This window comes from Anomalospiza imberbis, chromosome 1 (assembly GCF_031753505.1).
Source record: "Anomalospiza imberbis isolate Cuckoo-Finch-1a 21T00152 chromosome 1, ASM3175350v1, whole genome shotgun sequence".
NCBI classification, from domain to species: domain Eukaryota; kingdom Metazoa; phylum Chordata; class Aves; order Passeriformes; family Viduidae; genus Anomalospiza; species Anomalospiza imberbis.
The window spans coordinates 150,228,420-150,247,043 of NC_089681.1; the positions used below are offsets into that span (position 1 = coordinate 150,228,420).

An 18,624-nucleotide genomic window follows, 5' to 3' on the forward strand; every position below is an offset into this window, starting at 1 on the left:
ATTTCCATGGCCTAAGGGGGGTTTCTCCTTGCGAAAGAACCGTCTGAAACCGCTGCTTGGCACCGGGGAAGGACGGGGGGAAAAGGCAGCCCAAAGCCCGCAGTGCCGCCGCTGCCGCCCCCCGCACACACCTGGTGATGCCCCGCTCGGGAGGAGCCCTCCTGCCCCTCTTCCCAGCGCCTTTCCCCATCTTTTCCCCCTTTCCCGCAGCTCCGGGAGCAGGGGACGGAGGGGACAGGGGGGACGGGGGGGACCGGGACCGCGCTCCCCTCGCCGGGTGACAAGCGAATATTTATGTCGGTATTAGAGGAATGCGTTTCCTTCTCCAATCAGGAATGCGAGCAGAGTTTCTAATTATAAGTTAGATGGTGGCTGGGAATAAAAGATTGCTTTTTAATGACTCCCGTCCAGGTGCTCTCGCTGCCTGTCTTCCCAAGAACACATTTGCATTTTATTGCTCTTTTTTTTTTTTCCTTCTTTTTCTTTTTTTTTTTTTTTTTTCCTCCCATCCCAACGAATTCCCTGCTTTCAGACATACCTGAAATAGTTGGAGAGGCTGCTGCCTTCAACACCCTCACCTCTGCACCGCCGGACAGGGGGGACCGCGCATCCCGCACCCGCGGGGTGGGTGGGGAGGGGGGGGGGGAAGCAAGGATTAATTAAAAAATTAATTAGCAGGACGGGGATGATGGGTTATTATTTTTTTTTTTTTTGAGGGGGGGCGTTTGGGAGCTGCCGGCAGCGCGGGCGCGGAGCCCCCCGGCTCAGCCCGCGGAGCCCCGCGGAGCCGGAGCCTCCCCGCGCTAGGGCTTCCCCGAGCCCAATTACCTCGGCGGGGTAATTAGAGCAGATCGTGCGCTTACATGCCTTGCCCAGCACCATTTGCTTTTTGTGGGGGAGCGAGCGAGAAAAGGCTCTTAAAGGCGTAGGGTGCAAAGCGCGGAGAAGGAGAAAAAGCGAACCCCCCCCCCCAAAAAAAAATAAAGTGCCGCATCCGCGGGCAAGGGGCGCGCAGCAGCCGCGGATTTTGCGCCGGGAACGGCTCCCCCAGCCCCGGCCCTGCTCTGCCTTCCCACAGCTCAGGTGGTGGAGCTTCACCTCCTTTTTCTTCCCATTTACCCCCCTATTTTATTTATTTATTTATTTTAAATTTACCCCTCAATATTCCTTAAAGCGAAAGTGGGGGGGGGGGAAAAACCACCCAAAAGTTTCGCTCTTTTCCCCCCCTTCCTTCCACCTGACTAGCTCGAAATCACCTTGAAATGCTCATGTCAACTTGTATCATTATCTCTTTAATTCAGGCAGCGCCTTTTGTTCTTCACAGGAGAGGATCAAAGCACTCGGAAAAAAAAATAACTTTCCGATCGCTCCCTCTCGCTCTCTCTCTTTTACAGTAGGAGAAGGAGAGATCAGGTATAACCCAGTCAAAATAAACAAAGTGAATGCATAAATAAAAGAGGTGAAATGCAGGTTCTAAGAACTTGCTGGCGCTGGAACAATCCCACCTCTTTAGCTGAGTGGCAACGAAAGGAGAATTTCAAGTCATCTTAAGCGCAGGGGTTGCAGAGAAAACAGAGGAGGGGAAAAATAAATGAAAATGAGCAAAAAAAAAAAAAAAAAAAGAAGAAGAATAAAACTTACCACCAGATTGGGTAACTTGACAGAGCCTGACTCAACCCACAAAGAAACAGGAAATATCCAAAAGAGGCCATTGATGAAAAGTTGTCTTTCTTTTTTTTTTTTTTTTTTAACCAGAGTTGCCAAAAACCTTCCTTTCTTCTGAGGCAGGATGATTATTTTAATAATAATAATAATAACAATAATTTAAAAAAAAAAAAAAGTCAAATGAAGTGAGCTCAACCCGACCAGGTAAATCCTCTCTTGCTTCCTCTACTACTCTCAAGGAAAAAAAAAAAATCTCAGAGAGGTAAAAAACTCTTCTCTCAGCCAAGACACTGAAGGCAAATATTAAAAAAAAAAAAAAAAAAAAAAAAAAAAAAGAGAAAAAAAAAAAAAAGTTTGAAGTAGCTCTCTTAAAAAGGACCCAATCAGCACTTATTGCCAAAGGGAGAATTCTGATGCTTTGGCTTGTTCTGTCAATCAGGAGCGTGAAGTCAGGAATGAGCTAATTGCAAGGAGATAGTGTTTTAATACTCATTAGGGGGCACGTTGGCCCACAAGCCAAGGGATAAAATGTAGTTTTAAAAAGGGGAAGGAAGATTTAGGGGGTTTAAATAGACAGGGGGGACCCCTGTGGATTTGGGTAGCTATAACAACCTGCCCGGATTTCACTCCCTGGGTCGAAGCTACTAAAATGCAAAAAAAAAAAAAAAAAAAAAAAAAAAAGTGTGAAAGGTTTTTTTTTTCTTCTTCTTTTAAAAATTATTATTTTCTCAATTTTCTCCTTCTTGTTGCCATTCTGTCTTCTTCTCAAAGCCAAACTTCCTCACGGGGACGGTTGGGATGCATTTGAAGCAACTTTCTAGAAACTTTCGCTTGGTCTCTTTTTGGGGGCTTTTTTCCTTCTTTTTTATGGAAAAAAAGAGGATTTCCACCCAGGCACGCAGGCACCCCCCAGGCACGCACCCCCCCTTCCCCACCAGTCCAAGCAGCTGCAGATCCAAGAGCTCCACTGAAGACATCTGCTAAAAAATCGACTTCTTCCATCCAAAGGGCTCCTTCAGACCATCCCAATTTCCAGGAATCCCAGCCCCGGACATTGGGAAGGCGCCGCTGCGAACGACTTCATCCACCAGATCCACCCCACAGGGCACCAGTAATTGAGCTCTTTTTTAATTTCTCTCTCTACACATTGTCCCAATTTCTCTCTTTTCAGTGCCGGTGGTGGGGGGTGATTTCTGCGGTCCCAAAAATTCGGATTTTTTTTTTTTTTCCCCCATGGGGTGGAAAACAGGGAAAAAAAAAATATAAAAAAGGAGCGGGGGGGAATCATTATTAATATTATTATGAAGATGTAGCTCCTCGATTCCCGGTCCGTGGTCGGATTTGCTGCTCCTCTGGAACATATTGGTTAAAGCTGGCTGGGGCTGGGAGCAAGTGTCACCCACAGCTGACAGGCGTCCCCCTTCCCCTGGCTCATTTGAAAGGGGGCTGGAGAGGCGAAAAGAGGGGATGGAGGCATTGCATGAGCGAGGAGATCTTTTCTCCCTGGAATAACAACAACCATCCTCTTTTCCACGGTTTTATATATATATATATATATATTTTTTTTTTTTTTTTGGTGGTTGTAACTGCTTGCTGCCGGTTTTTGGGGTTTTTCTGGGTTTTGTCACCTTTTTTGTTTATTATTTTTTTTAAGGTTTCAGCGAGCTGGAGGAGACTTTATTTATTTCTTTGACTCGCTTTTATTTTATCTGTGAATCAGAAAATTTCTGTGGCTCGCAGGGAACAAAGAGAGGTGCAATTTTTAATGACTTTGTTGGGGGAAGCCTTGCAACCCTGCATTAGCTCAAATCAAAATGCGCTTTCATCCTCATTAAGAGCCGCATTTATATTTTCCCTTAGTCGGGAATATTTCTATTTACACACACAGGGCTTTACATGCATACATATAAAGATATGTTTGTGTGGAGCTAGATGGAGAGATATATTCATTCTAGTGAAATTATACTAGAAATGCAGTTCATTCGGGGATATTTAAATCATCGGCAATTTGGCAGGGGTCGGGCCCTGATTATTTTCTTTCGGCTTGGATGACAAGCGATTGCAAATGTGAGCTCTGGCAAGTGCTCCGAGATTTAATCGCTGCGCGGAGCCGATCCCAGCGGCTTCCAGAGGGGGAACGGATGCTCTGCGCGGCTCTCCCAGCAAATCCCCGCGGTGTTGATGCTGCAATTATAGCGAGGGTATTAAATCCGTCCCCCCCTGCGCCTCCTTGGGCAGCTCCCCCGCCCCCCCGGAGCAGCCGAAGGGGCTGGAGGAGGGAATTTTATTGCATAAGGTGGGATGAGGGAAAAGGAGGAGGGGTGGTGGTGTGTGAAAAATCATCTTAAGGACTTTCCCTGTGTATTAGAGAAAATCCCATCCAATTATAGCATTACTGGAAAGAACCAAACACTGCGACTTTCAAAGGAGGGGATTTCTCTGTCTTTTCAAGTGGAATTGCTCACGCTGCAGACTGGAACACACACACACACACACACTCACAGCCTGGGCGTGGGGGTCCCGGCAAAGGGGAGGACGGACGGGGCAGGACACACATCCCTTCCAGCTAATCTCCCCTCCTTTTGTTCCTGGCGAGAGCTCGAAACATCTCCCAAAGCCTCTGCCCCTCCCTCCAGGAAGCAGCAGGCAACTTTACCTGAAGGTACAAATTCAGCCACTCTCCCTTTTTTTTCCCCCCCACCTCTTTGCTCTGCAGCTGCCGCTCGGGGAGGAGGATGGAGATAATCCACTTTGTCAGGGGCACACAGACACACAGACACACAGACACACGGACACACAGACACACAGACACACAGACACCCCCCGGGATGGGGTGCCTTCCCCCGGCAGGGCAGCACCGCTGCTCGCTCTGACGCCAGCAGCTTTTACTGACGCTGATCAAAAGGTTCTGGGGTGTGGGCTGGCTGTGCCCGGCCCCAGGAATGCTGCCGGTGGTTGGATATCCGTCACTCCCGAACCTCCGAGGGCCGCGTTTCGCAGCTCCTTAGAATCGGTAAAAGAAAAGCAGCCGCGGGCCTTAGGGATGCAGGGCAGCCTCGGGGAGGTGGCACCGCTGGGTTTGGCTGCCCAAAGCTGCAGGGTTTTCTCCCAGAGGTTGATTTAAGGCCTGGCTGGTCCATTTTCCCCCAAATATCTGTGCATCGTTCACGTTGGGGTGGGCAGGACCTGGCCCCCAGTGCAGTGACAGCAGCGGGGCTTTGGCTTCTTCTCTCCTGGATCTGCTCATCAATACCCGGGGAGTTCCAGGGAGTTTTTGAGGGGAGAAGTTGCCCAGAAAAGCTGTGATTGCCCCTGGGAAGTGTCCAAGGCCAGGTTGGGCAGGGCGTGGAGCAGCCTGGGATGGTGGAATGGGACGGGACTGAAGGTCCCTTCCGACCCAACCCATTCCAGGGCTCTGTAACTCCACGAGGACCCTGCTGCAGGAGCAGGAGCTGGGCAACTCCAGCGGCCCCAGCGGCACAGGGAAAAGGGCATGGGAGGACACGGGCTCCTTGTCACGGGGCTGGTGAGGGCACTGCTGCTTCTGTCCTGCTTACTCACCCTGATGGCCCAGCTGGCAGCTCCAGGGGCCACTTGAGCTGGATTTAGAAACATGAGCGATCCCCGGAGCGGGCAGCCGCCGCAAGGAGCAGCTGCTCCCACAAAAGGCACATCCAGGGTGCTCCCATCGCAGAGGAGCCTGCGGGAAGGGATGAGGGAGCTTTGGAGGGATCACGACTGGTCACACTTCCCAAATACTCCCTGAGTCACTTCTGCTCTCCTTGCCCCTGTGCCCTCCATGCAAGAGGCTTCAGGATGGGAAGATGACCCTCATGGAGAACCTACCAGAACCGGGGAAGAACAAAACCCCTGTGGGGAAGAAGGTTTTGTTTAATTTTAGTGGAGGACACCAGTGGGATTCGCCCCTTCCCTCCTTCCCATCTGAATTCCCACTGGTAAACTCTGATAATTTCTCTGCTTCTGCAAATTTCAGCTGGAACTGGCTCTGGCTGGGCTGTGCTTCATCTTCCCCTCCCGACAATTTACTCCCTCTGTGCCCCACTCATCACCCTCTGCTCTCCAGGGATGGTGCAGCCACCCTGGCAATGGGAGAACACCACAGCCTTGTTTTCCTGCTGTGCCCAGAGGCCCAAACTGGCTCGTGGGGAGCACTGGGAGCACCAGGAAATCCCCACCAGGCAGCTCTGTAACCCTCCCTGAAGCCAGCCCTGCTGTGGACTCCCCAGAGCATGTGAGAGACACAGATATTAATAGAAATATATAAAAATATAAATACAGATATAAATAGAAATAAAAATAACTATAACTAGAAATAGAAATATAATGATAAATATAACTAGAAATATAAATAAATACATAATATATTATAGTATATGTATTAAAATATTTATTTATTTATTTATTATTTATAAAAATATATAACGACACTTTTTTTCTTATTTATATGAGATTATCCAAATGCTGGGATTCTGGATTCCTGGGTGCTGGGGTGAAGGAGGCCAGGCTTTGTCATGGGCCTGTTGATTTGTGCCGGTTTTAATCCCTCAATTTTAATATCCCTAAAGACTGAGGCCCATCTCAGCCGTGTCATCCCCATATCCAGGAGCCACAGCAGCACAAAAAGTGACAATTTGGTCAATGTCCACCTCATCAGAGTGGGGAGGGAGGCAGGAGATGGGCAGCATATGGCTGGGGAGGTGACTCGGTGGCAGAAGTGGTGACAAAGTGGCTTTGGTGCTAAATCCGTGTCCCCTCAGCTGCTCTGGCTGTAGCTGCTGCCCACAAGTGGAGGTTGCTCCCATGCTGGAGAGGGGTTTTTACTGAGAGGATTCCACCTTTCCTTCCTCCTTGGCTGCCCCCGGGGTCAGGGGAGAGCTGAGCCGCCCATCCCAGCCTGTGGAGGTGGGGTGAGCTCCTCCTGGAGCTGCATTCCTGCGTTTGGGATCTGCTCTGGACTCATCTCCTGAGAGCTGGAGCTGGCCGAGATGCCCACAGGGCCCTGCGGAGGCACTGATAGCACTGAGCAAATCAGGGCAAATTTGGGTGTGTTTCTCAGCTCTTCAGGCTTCAAAGAGATGTCCTCAGCTGGGAGGGGACAGCAGACATGAAAGGGAGCAGCAAACATTTGACATTGCCCGAAAACACCCCTGGCTGTGGCTGTGATGTGCCCAGGTTATTCCGTGTGTAATTGGAATTTTGGCTGCTCCTGGATTCCCATTTAAAAAATATCCGAATAATTGTGTTATCTTCTGATCTCAGGGCTCCGAAGGGAAATGGGGGATGGCTGGAAGTGTAAAACCCAGTGCTGGAATGAGCCCAGGAGGGATTGGATCTACCAGCTGGATGGAGGCAGAGCACCTCCAAAAAAGGGTTCAATTCCTTGGGAGTGAAGAGATTTTGGTGAGTGGAATAAAACATCCTTTGTGGGTCCTTGTTTTCTGCCCCTCTTTCATTAACCACTTCATTAACTACTTTCACCTAAATGCCCAAAGAGCTGCCCTGGGACGCCCCAGACCTTTGGCAGAGCAGGGCAGACCTGCCGTGGGTGCTGCTCCTTGCCTTTGGAATCGGCGACACTGACTTTTCTATTTCTGCTACCCAGCCTCGGGTGACAAAAATGTTCTTTCGAGGAGGGCTCCCTCTCATGTTTTGTGTGCCTCCAGTTTTCCCACAGGCACCAGCGCAGACCCTTCCATCCAGGCTCTGACAAACGTCCTGGCCACCAAGGAGCTGCTTTAGGGGGCCAGTAGGTGACAAGGACAGGGCTTGAACGGGTGGTGCCTTTACCACCACTCTGCCATGTGGCTTTGTCCCAGCTGGATCCCTCTCCCGGGATGGTCGCTGCTTTAGGACAGGACACCTCTCCTGATGGGGCTTAAACGACAGCGAGACTCGAGGAGGAACCTGGGGCTCTCTGCCACCTCTTCCTGCTCCTTCCCTCCACCTCCTGTCCCCCGGGATGAAGCAGAGCCACCTGCCCCGTGTCTCCTGCGGGAGAGGTGGGACTGTCACCCGTGTGGCTTTGGCCCACCTAGTGGTACAGCAGGAGAACAAACCCGCAGAGGGAAAGGGGTGGATGAAAAACGCACCCAGAGCACGGGGACCTGCAGCACCTGGGCTCTGCTTTCCTTCCCCACCCCTGGCAGGGACCGGAGCAGGGGATGTGTCCTTGTCCCTGGTGGAGACACAGGGTTCTGGTGGGTACAAGGGTTGTAGGGCCTTGCCCTGGAAGGTGAGAGGAGGAATGGTGGGCGCTGCTCTTCTCTGGCCTCCTCTGGTGCTCCAGAGGACCTCCTGCTACTCTCCTGCTGCTCCTCTGGTGCTGCGGGCTGGTGTCACCAGGCAGCTCTTTCCTGTCACCTGTCCACCAACCGTGGGGACATCAGCCTTGCCCTGACCCTGTGCCCTCGGGCAGGGCAGGTTCCTAGGCTAGAAAACATCTTCTGTTGGCCACTGGAAGCAGCAGGGCCTCCACCCCGCTGTTCCCTGACAAGTGACAGCAGAAGGGAACCCAGCATGGGTGTCCAGTTCTATCAGGCTGCAGGGGAGTTAAGAAGCCCAAGGAGTCAGTGCCAGACCTTGTCCAGGTGAACACTCCCTGTCCTTGTCCCTGCCTCCTAAACCCACTGAGCTGGTCCCTGTCACCCATCACAGGCGTCCAAGGCCAGGCTGGACAGGGCTTGGAGCAACCTCGCCTGCTGGGAGGTGTCCCTACCCACAGCAGGGCATGGAGCAAGGTGATTTTTAAGGTTTTTTCCACTCCTTCCGTGATTCTGGGACTCTGTCATCTTCTCCAGAACTTTCCACATCCTCTTGGGGTTGCAGCAAGGGGAGTCAGAGCTTGGCTGGTGTAAGGGAGACTTTTCCAGGTGGTGTCCACCAGTGAAGTCACTTTGTGGAGATCATCCTCGGAAAAATGATTGCTGTGAGGATAATTTGGCATCTTCCTTAGAGGATGAGCTTTGGGGAAAACCGATTTCTTTTGAAGGCAAACCGACCATTTGAAGGCAAATCTGAGTCCACAAGGAGCAGTCCTGCTTTTCTGGCACACTGAGAACTCCAGAATCTTAGAGAAAATAACCCAAAATTGGAACCGAGGACCCTGATCAGTGGCAGGTGGCCCCTAAGGAAATCCAATAGATGTAGACACGACCTGAGCCCTGTGTGTGTAGCATGTGTTTGCTTGTGTGGAACTTCTCCAGGCCAGATTCAGATTAAAAACCCATTAATCAGCAGTGGGAGCTGATAATCTCCAGGCCTCCAAACCTGCTGCGAAGTGCGGAAGCAACCATTCATAGGAGGCTGGGTGCCCCTAACTGAGGAAATGAAATCTTTCCAAGAGAATAAAAATAAATTATTATTATTATTAATCGCCTGCTTGCTTTGAGAGAGGCATTTAAGGGTCAGGTATTTTGGCTCTTGGGGGCAAATCCTGAACCCCTTTCTGGACACATTCCTACTGCTCAGTCTCAGCCTCTAAAGGGATGGCAGCTTGGTAAAGATGCATCTCCAAAGGGGTTCAGTTCCTTGGGAGTGAAGAGATTTTGGTGAGTGGAATAAAACATCCTTCGGGGGTCCTTGTTTTCTGCCCCTCTTTCATTAAGTACTTCATGAATTACCTTCACCTAAATGCCCAAAATCAAGTCCAGCATTATTTGGAATTAGAGGATTTTTGATGGCCATTCCAACCAAAAATATTCCATGATTTTATTAAAATTTCCTCCAAATTCACACTTAGATTTTTAATGTCCCTTCCAACCAAAAATATTCTATGATTTTATGAAGATTTATTCCAAATTCACACTTAGAGTAAGGACTGGCTTTAAAATTGCAGTTTCTTTACTCTGCTCCATCTGATTTCTCTTTATTTATTTTGAGGGTGGAGATATACATTGGATTAAGGGAAGGAAAAAGAGAGGAAGGCCAAGTGTTTGTGAGACAGAAAGAACAATAAGAGGAACAGTTATTTATTAAATCATGGATGCACTGATGTTGAAATTTTCTAATCCCTTTCTAACACCCAATTCAAATCACTCCTTTTCAAAGGGCTGGCCACACTCCTGCTGCAGGTGCAAACAAAGGAAAAAACAAATTTAAAATTTAAACCAGAATTTGATCCCTTTGTGAACTCGCTCCTAACCCCCCTCTTTGAAACTCAAGTGATAGCATCGCTGAGATGAATGTTGGGATTCAGCCTCGTGTTTGCAAATCAATATGCATTTTAAACAGGGATTACTCTGGGCTGCTGACAAGCACTGGACTGAAAAACTGCCCAGACTGGAGTGTCTTCTCTTCAGCCACAGAGCAAGTTAATTAAGATATATTAAAATCACTAATAGGAACGTAGGGTACAATTTGAGAGCACAGGAGCATCTATAGTTACTGCCTGATATTGCACTAGTGCCTTGGTCAAGGTCTGCAAACATTTAAATGTGTTTTAAAAATGCAGAACATCAATTTCTTTTTTTTTTTCTTTTTTTTTAGATTGATTTTTTTTTTTTTGGCATTAGGTTTGTTTCCAAACATCTTAATGGGAAATATCACAGTGGCAAAGTAGTGGTGCACCCACAGGAGGAGAAAGAGGAGCTTGGAGGGGGCCAGAGCTCTGCCACAAGGTGGGAAATGGTGAGATAATGAATAATGAAATAAACAATGAATAATGGAATATCTCCTGTGCACCCCAAAATTCACTGTCAAGGGCTGGCTGGGGATTGCCTGGTGCTTTGCTGCAGGAGAATGCCAAGGGGAGAAGAGTTCTTGCAAAATTCGTGGAAGAAAAGATCTGCCTGCACCCAGGGGAGGACAAGACCTGAACGATTTGGCAGAGGCAGTTAAAAAAACCCACAAAACCCCACCAAGGTGCTAAAACCTCAGTCAAGTGAGGTGTTGACAAGGGATCCCAGTTGATAAATAAACAGAAAGGAGCTCTCCCTTGCAAAGCCTGAATGACAAAGAGCGAGAACCAGGAGCTGGAGAGTGTCCCTCACCATTTTCATCACAAAAGCTGATGGTGGGGGGCAGGTTTTAACACGGCAACAAGTCTGACTTTCTCTCCCTTTCTCCCTCCTCTTTTTTTTTTTTCCCCTTCCCCTTTCCCCCCCTCTTCCCCTCCCTCTTACAAACAGAGAGGACAAGAGGTCATATCCCCAGGGTTTAAAGAGCCACTTCTCCCCCTTCCAGGGAGGGTGGATGTTCTTTCAGCCTGTTTACAAATTAGTCGAAGTTATGATGTCTTAATGCAGTTGCCGGGTGGCCACCTGTCCCCAGCTCCCTTCCGCTGCCTCGACTTCGCGTGCAGGAGTGACACCTGCAGATGGTTTCTGGCCCAGCATCCAAATCCATGGATTAAAATGGGGCAAAACGCCACGAATCAGGTTCCTTGCTCGGGTGTAAGAGTGGGGGAGGGCAGTGCCTGGAGCAGCGGTGCCCATGGGATGATTTGGGGAAGGGCTGAGTGCCCAGGCAGGGATATTGATGCCTTTGATGCTCTTCACTCCTATGGGGGAATGAATTCAAGCTGAAGGAAGGTTTAGATTGGATATGAGGGAGAATGTTTTGGCTCTGAGGGTGGGCAGGCCCTGGCACAGGGTGCCCAGAGAGGCTGTGGCTGTCCCTGGATCCCTGGAGGTGTCCAAGGCCAGGCTGGAAGGGGCTTGGAACACCCTGGGACAGTGGGAGATCCCTGCCCATGGCAGGAGAGTTGAAACCAGATCATCTTTAAGGTCTTTTCCAACCCAAACCATCCCATGATCCTCTGATTCCACGGAGGGAATTTTGCCATGGAATTCAGAGCATTTGGAAGCAAAAGCTGGGGCTGCATCTCTCTGGTTTGCTCTCAACCTCGTGTCTACAGGGCCAAAATCAAGCCCACATCCTCCCATTCTTCCCACTGTTTTAAAAAGCTGTTTCCAAGCCCTGGGCATGAAGCAACGTGGCTTTAGCAGCAAGAAACTCAGTGGGAAACGGAGCTAATGATGCTTGGTGCACCTTCCCCCTTCCTCTGTGAGCTCTGATAAGGGCTGAGCTCCCTTTTCTCCCGGGGGAAAAGAGGCAAATGCAGTAAAAAAGTTTTTTTTTTTTTTTTCCCCCTCCCCTACCTGTGCCCTTATTTTCATACAACTTAATCTTGCTGAAACTTTTATCTTCCTGCCAGCGTGGGCTGGGATTGGCCGAGGGGTTCAGAAGTTGGAGGGGAGGAAACGAGCGGATGGAGACGCTCAACATAATCAGCTAAACCAAGTTTCCCAAGGAAACCAGACTTCAAATGCTTCACAAGTCTTGCAGGAGCTGCTTACAAATCCCAGTCATGAGCCAGAACCCCCAGTGCCAGGCACTGCACGAACATATTCCTGCACACAATCCTTTCCCCAGGCCAGGGCTCAGGAGTTTAAAACAAGGAGTTTAAGGCACGTCGAGGTTGGCAAGCACCCGCTTTTCAATATGGATGTGGAGCAACTCCCTTAATGTGGGTTGGATTTGGCTGCAGCCTGCAAAGGAGCAGAGCTGGGCTCTGCCGGAGTTGGTTTTTTTCATGGGAATGGCAAGGAAATCACAGGGCTTGATGAACTTTGCCTCTTAACAGCCCTACTTGGCTTTGATCCTGCCCAGAAATCCTCTTGGCTCCGTGGAGTAAAATCTGCAGGGCTTGGCCCCATTGGAAGCTGTGATTTTTTTTTTTAATTTTTTTTTTTTTTTAAGAAAAAAAGGATTATACTCCTTCCCTGCAGGTAGAAAAAGTGCTTGGGTCTTCACAGGGCACTGGGTCACCCATGTGCCATTGCCCTGCTGGTGTCACACCAGGGATGAGCTGGTCCAGAGTCTGGAAAACGCCTCTATTTACCAAAGCAAGGCTTAAATCCTGGAACTGCAGTGGCACCCACTAAAAGGTTACTTCTCCTTTCAGGCACTGGATAAGCTCCTGCAGAACCTCCCAGGAATCAGTGGGCAGGAGGAGAAAGGAGCTTTGTGGCCACAGCCCCGTGGCAGGAGGGACTGTGCAGTTTTGGGGATATTTGGGTGAGCTCAGAAGTGCTGGCTCTCCTGGGAGGATTTCGCCCATCTTTGCCCAACCCTGCTTTTCCCAGAAAAAGGGATTTCTGTGCTCCCATCCCTGAGTTTGGTGGCAACACTGCCTGAACTGGGGTTGGATCTTCATCCGGCTGGTAGGAAAGCCCAGCAGGTGGTTCATGGATGGAGTTCATCTCCGTGAGATGTTTCCCCATCCTCTCCTCATCCTGTCCTCACCTACTTTCCTTCTCAGTGGACTCCTGGCAGCTGGAGCTGCACAAATCTGACCCTGCAAATTTGGAAGACATCAAGAAATTTACACCCCAAACATCAGGAATCAGCTCTTCCTCCTCTGCCTCTTTCTCCCAGAACCTGTAAGATTTGAAGGAATCAAATATATGTGGAGTCACGAGTTACTTTCTAGTTTCTAAATTTTAAAAATAGGTGGGGAAGGTGGCTTCTGAAATGTTCTGCCCACCATGGAGCTTGATGTACATTTGCACAGAAACAGCACAACACAGAAGCAAATATCATCAAATATTGAGGTATTTGCTAACTTCATTGGGAGATACAGACATTTGAGGAAGCAGTGCATAAAAATGGAGACTGCCAAGTATTTTCAGGTGGGGTCGGCCAGCTTGGTCATAAATAATGCAAATTTTATGATGTATTTTTATTTTTTGGAAGAAATCAGCAATTTTAAAGACTCCTTGCAGCTCTTCTGAAGAGCTGGAGAATGAGGCCACTGGGACAAGTCCAGCCCATTTAAGGGAAGGTGTGAGGGAGCTGCTGGTGAGGACAAGAAGCCACCTCGTCCAACTGCCTTTTTGTCACATGTCCCCACCCAGGGACTGCCTGGCACCTCCCAGAACCACAGGAGTTGGGGAAAACCTCTGAGATCACAAAGTCCAAACCTCAACCCCCCCACTGCCGTGTTCACCACGAACGCCCCGGGGCCACTTCCTGCAGTTTTGGGCATGGTAAAACCTGGAACTCCCAGGGACAGGGAATTTTTAGGAATTTTTAGGGGAAATGAACTCTTGGGAGCTTTGCAGCCTCAACCACCATGGCAGAACTTTGGAGCTGGCCTTGACCTCAGGTTTTTAGGGTTTACCTGAGAACCCTTCTCAGGGCTCTTGTCCGTCATGGGGCACTTTGGGACAATTTGCACAATCCCAGGGTGCTCCAAGACCCAACCAGCCTGGCCTTGGACACTTCCAGGGATCCAGGGGCAGCCACAGCTTCTCTGGGCACCCTGTGCCATCCTCAGAATAAAGAATTTCTCCCTAATATCTCACCTAATACCGCACCTAATATCCCATCTAAATCTACTCTCTTCCATTTTGAAGCCATCCCCCTTGTTCTGTCTCTCCAGACCCTTGGAAATATTCCCTCTCCATCTTTCCTGTCACCTCCCTTTAGGTCCTGGAAGGCTACAGTGAGGTCACCCCAAAGCTTTTCTTCTCCAGGCTGAACAATCCAAATTTCCTCCTTCTTAACACCAACAACATCCCTAAAAAGACACAAACCACGTCTCCATGGGAGCATGAAAACATCCAACAAAGTGCAGAAAAAAAAATTGTTTTCCAAGCATTTCCGAGGTTTCTGTGTCACCTTGGGTATACAAGTGGCTTCTCACCTCATTCAGACTGAAGTGTTGCCATGGACTGTGAATATGGGGTGGATTTCCCAGGCTTTAGAGTGATCGTGGCTCATGGAGAAACCAGCAGCTGTCCAGAATTAAAAAAAAAAAAAAAAAAATAGGCAAAACCAGCAAGAAAGCCCTGAATTCTGCTGAGAGAAATGGAAAGATGAAGTCATGGGAAGAGCAGGAAAAAGGTGGACTAGAGGGAAAATGGCAGTTTCTGTTAAAGTGGAGGAAGAAGGGATCATCCAGGTCAAATTTGGTTAAAAAATAGATGATGGATATGGGAGCAAAGTGGTAAAAACCCGGTGATGGTTTAGGCTAATTGGGGTTTAATTATCACAGCACAAATGAGACTGGCTGATGTCACCAAGCACGGGTAGCAGGTGATACTGCCTTTGAAGAACCCAAACTGGTGGGCACCACGCAGGACTTCTGCTCCAAAAAAAGCTGTGTCCTTGACGGACAGCTCCCTGTGCAGGGATGATCCCCAAAAATAGAGAAATGGAGTCAGAATATATCTAGGAGGAAACTGGGAATAATGCTGGGGGTACCTCGTGAGATTGGCTAAGTATGAAACTGTTCAGCTCCACTCACCCTCCGTCAAAATAGCAAAGGAAGAGAAATAGAGACAGAAAAGAGGAGCAGGTTAAAAATATCAGGGGTTCATTGCTGAGAGGTGGTGAGTAAGATCTGCAGACAAAATGATCAGCAGAGAAATCAGTCAAGGAGCTGTAATTTGTTCTGACTCATGATCCAGCCCAATGGGATTGAAAGCACTGAAATTAAAACCGGTCAAAGCAGCCACTTCTCTACAGATGGCTGATGATTAAACCCAGCAACTCACTGCCACAAGACAGCACGGGGTTCTAATAATAAAAGAACAAACCCCAGGAGCAGTGCAAAAGCTGTATTATGCTTTGATAAATCAAATAATTCCAGATTATGTTTTGGAAAAGTTTAACAACAGCTCCAGCTTGGTTTGGAGGCTCTGGGTTGGGCTTTTCATCCTTGAGGATGTCCAACCACAGATCTGGTCTCTGCCACCTGTAAGGCTGCTCTGGGACCCTGAAGTGATGGCACTTGATCAAAAAATCACAGATTAAATAGAGGTGAGCTTGCAAATAAAGATATTTTTCTTTCCCCCACACTCAGTACATGAACGTTCATTGACTACCAGGGGTAATATAGACTGTTATTGGATATTACAGTCAAAATTAAAAATCCACCTCCCAGATGAGCACCTACCAGCCTGTGCTCAGCTTCTGAGAGGTCCAGTCTCAGCTTCTGTTAAAATCTTGTGGCCATCCCCAAAAAGTGCAATAAATTTCCTCCAGCCACCGCAAAATTCAACAATTAAGAGACCAACAAAACCAAAGCAGCCAATCCTTTATATATATATATATTTTTTTTTTTTAAATAATTTTTTCTGCTTGCCGAGATTTGGGCAGGAAAATGCAACAATTGAAAATCACATTAATATAATGATATGTTAGCCATATAATTTTGGAAAAAAAAATTAATTTACTCATTGTTACTGGAGTAGGCCCTTACAGACCTAACCACCATGACAGCCTTGCTCTGTTGGAGGTTTTTTCTAACTATTCTTTGGAGTCTGATGAATTTTTAAAACTTTATCTCAGGCTTTTCAAGAAAAAAATGGAGAATGGGAGGGATGATCCATAACTGTGGAAAAAGCCTATTTTTGAGATTTTTTTTCCTTCTCCAGAGCTGTCTGCAGGGCAGTGACCATCACCATGGGCTTGTAGAGGAGATGGGGAGTGGATCCCTTCCTTCCTCCTCCTCCTCTCCATCCCTCTGGATGCTTCAGCCAGCACAGTGGACAATATCCTCTCTGCTCCCCAGGGATGTCCACTGGAGATCCCAGAGAAATCAGCTTGTAGAGGTGGAAAAACCAGTGCCAGACACCGAGGAGAAATCCAGGAGAGGACATATCCGGGCTCCATCCATGTTTGGTGCCAATGTGCCTTCAGCACCTCGGACCAAAGATGATCTGAGAGCTCTCCAAAGCTGTCCAGGTGTGGACATCCAGGGAATGACAGGTTCCTCCATGTCCTGAGGCCCAGATTCCCACAGGTGTCCCTACAGCTCCTGAGGCTTTTCTCCCTCAGGAGATGAATCCATGTGGTGAAAGTGCAAACACTGGGTCAACCATAATTGACTGGAGTAGCTGATTGCTTCCCTTAATTGCTGTCACAAATTAAGCCAAATTAAGGCTTCTCCTTGGGAATGATCTCATGGGGGACCACTCACAAACTGCAGCAATGGGTCCCTTTCTGTCCTGGAAAGAGAATTTTTCTCACCGTGTCACACTGTTAATTTTTTTTATTTTGCTGGTTGTCGCTGTCATAGAATCCCAGAGTGGTTTGGGTTGGGATGGGTCAAGCCTTAAAGCTCACCCAGTGCCACCTCTGCCATGGGCAGGGACACCTTCCACTGTCCCAGGCTGCTCCAAGCCCCAGTGTTCAACCTGGCCTTGGGCACTGCCAGGGATCCAGGGGCAGCCACAGCTGCTCTGGGAATTACAGCCCCTCACCACCCTCCTGGGGAAGAATTCCTCCCCAGTCACAGAATCACAGAATAATGAGGCTGGAAGAGACCTGTAAGATCATCAAGTCCAACGTGTGCCCATCTAAATCTCCACCCTTTCACCTTAAAGCCATGCCCCTTGTCCCATCACCGCATTATATCTCCTCTGCTTTTGCAAGGAGGATAAATGTGTAAATCAGTTTATTTATTGAAATAAAATATTGGCTGGGGCTTTCTTCCCCTCTTGCAGCAGTGAGTTCCACTGGTGAACAATGTGTGGAACACTGAAGTGTAGGAACATCTCACATGTAGGGTCGGGAACAGCAGTGAGACCTTTTAGTGGTGCCCAAAAAGCCAACCACACACTTGTCCTGCTCACCTGGGCTGCTCCTCACCTGCCAAGAGCTGCCAAATGTGAACAGCCACTGCCATCTAGTGACCACGGAACAGCTCCCAGCTCCCGAAAATTCAATTTCTGCCCTCAGGGGAAATCCTGAGGGACGTGAGAAAGGAGATTGTTGGAATCCGAAATACAGGGAACTCTCAGAACTTTGGGCCTGTAAGCTAAAGCTTAGAATTAAACCCAGGATTTGATCTGAGACCTTGGAAAAGGCTTAGGTGCTAGAAGTGAGAATGTGGATTTATAGTTTAAAGCAGAGACACGTTAAGCTAAGTAGAAGAAAGTTTAGAGTTTAAGATATAGAAAAAATAAAAGTAGTTACAGAGGTAACAAGGAGTTTAGAATGCAGCACTGTGGGTTTGTGTGTCATAGCATGATTGGCTAAGAAAGCTCACACTGTAGCATGGGTCCATATTTAAGGATTGAATCAAAAACCTAAATATCCTTGTTATCAGTATTTTACTAGTCAATAAATCCTTAAAATGTCTTGTAACTAAGGGCCTTGTGACCTTCTGAACTGTGCTGTAACGACGTGAGCCGAATTCACCCTTCCTGCCTATGTAGAAGATAAGAAAATAAATCACATCCTCTAAAAACTCAGAGGTCCTGTCTCTAACTCATTCAAAATTCCTTCTAAAATCCCCTTAAGAGATGAGCACCTGGCCTCAGGTGAAGAACTTCAGATTATATGGAGTCATTTCATTGTCCATTGGTTTGACATTTCGTGAGCAGGTGGGAAGGGAATATGAACTTCACCAAAGTGTCCCTAGGATTTTTAGGGTTGGAGAAGCTTTCTAAGATTATAAAACCCAAGCAGTAACCCAGCACCACTGTGTTCACCACTAACCACAGATTTGAACACCTCCAGGGATGGTGACTCCACCACTGCCCTCGGCAGCCTCTTCCAATTTCTGACCAGCCTTTCTATGAAGAATTTTCTGTTATCAAATCCAAACCTCCCCTGGCCCAGCCTGAGGCCGTTCCCTCTCCTCCTGTCCCTGTTCCCTGAGAGCAGAGCCCAAACTGGCTGTCCCCTCCTGTCAGGAGTTGTGCAGAGCCACAGGGTCCCCCCTGAGCCTCCTTTTCTCCAGGCTGAGCCCCTTTCCCAGCTCCCTCAGGAGCTCTCCATCCCCTTCCCTTCCCTGGACACACTCCAGCCCCTCAATGTCCTTCTGCTCATGATGAGCCCAAACTGACCCTGGGATTTGAGGTGTGGCCACACCAGGGCTGAGTACATGGGGAAAACAAGACCTGAATAGCTCCTGACTCTGGTCACTCCAACTACGTGCTCATATTCCCAGGAAAAGCTGTCCTGTCCATGGAGAGGGGGATGTGG

The 18,624-nt window shown here is 48.5% G+C and overlaps 1 protein-coding gene across 1 annotated transcript in view; it reads right to left on the minus strand.

Moving 5' to 3' along the window:
• Positions 1-2,542, minus strand: part of WNT3A (Wnt family member 3A) — an 89,423-nt gene extending 86,881 nt beyond the window's left edge. Inside the window, exon 1 of the mRNA XM_068176103.1 lies at positions 1,642-2,542. Coding sequence (XP_068032204.1) covers positions 1,642-1,712 — 71 coding nt within the window. The 5' untranslated portion in view covers positions 1,713-2,542. The remainder of the gene's footprint in view (positions 1-1,641) is intronic.
• Positions 2,543-18,624: the final 16,082 nt, after the last annotated feature.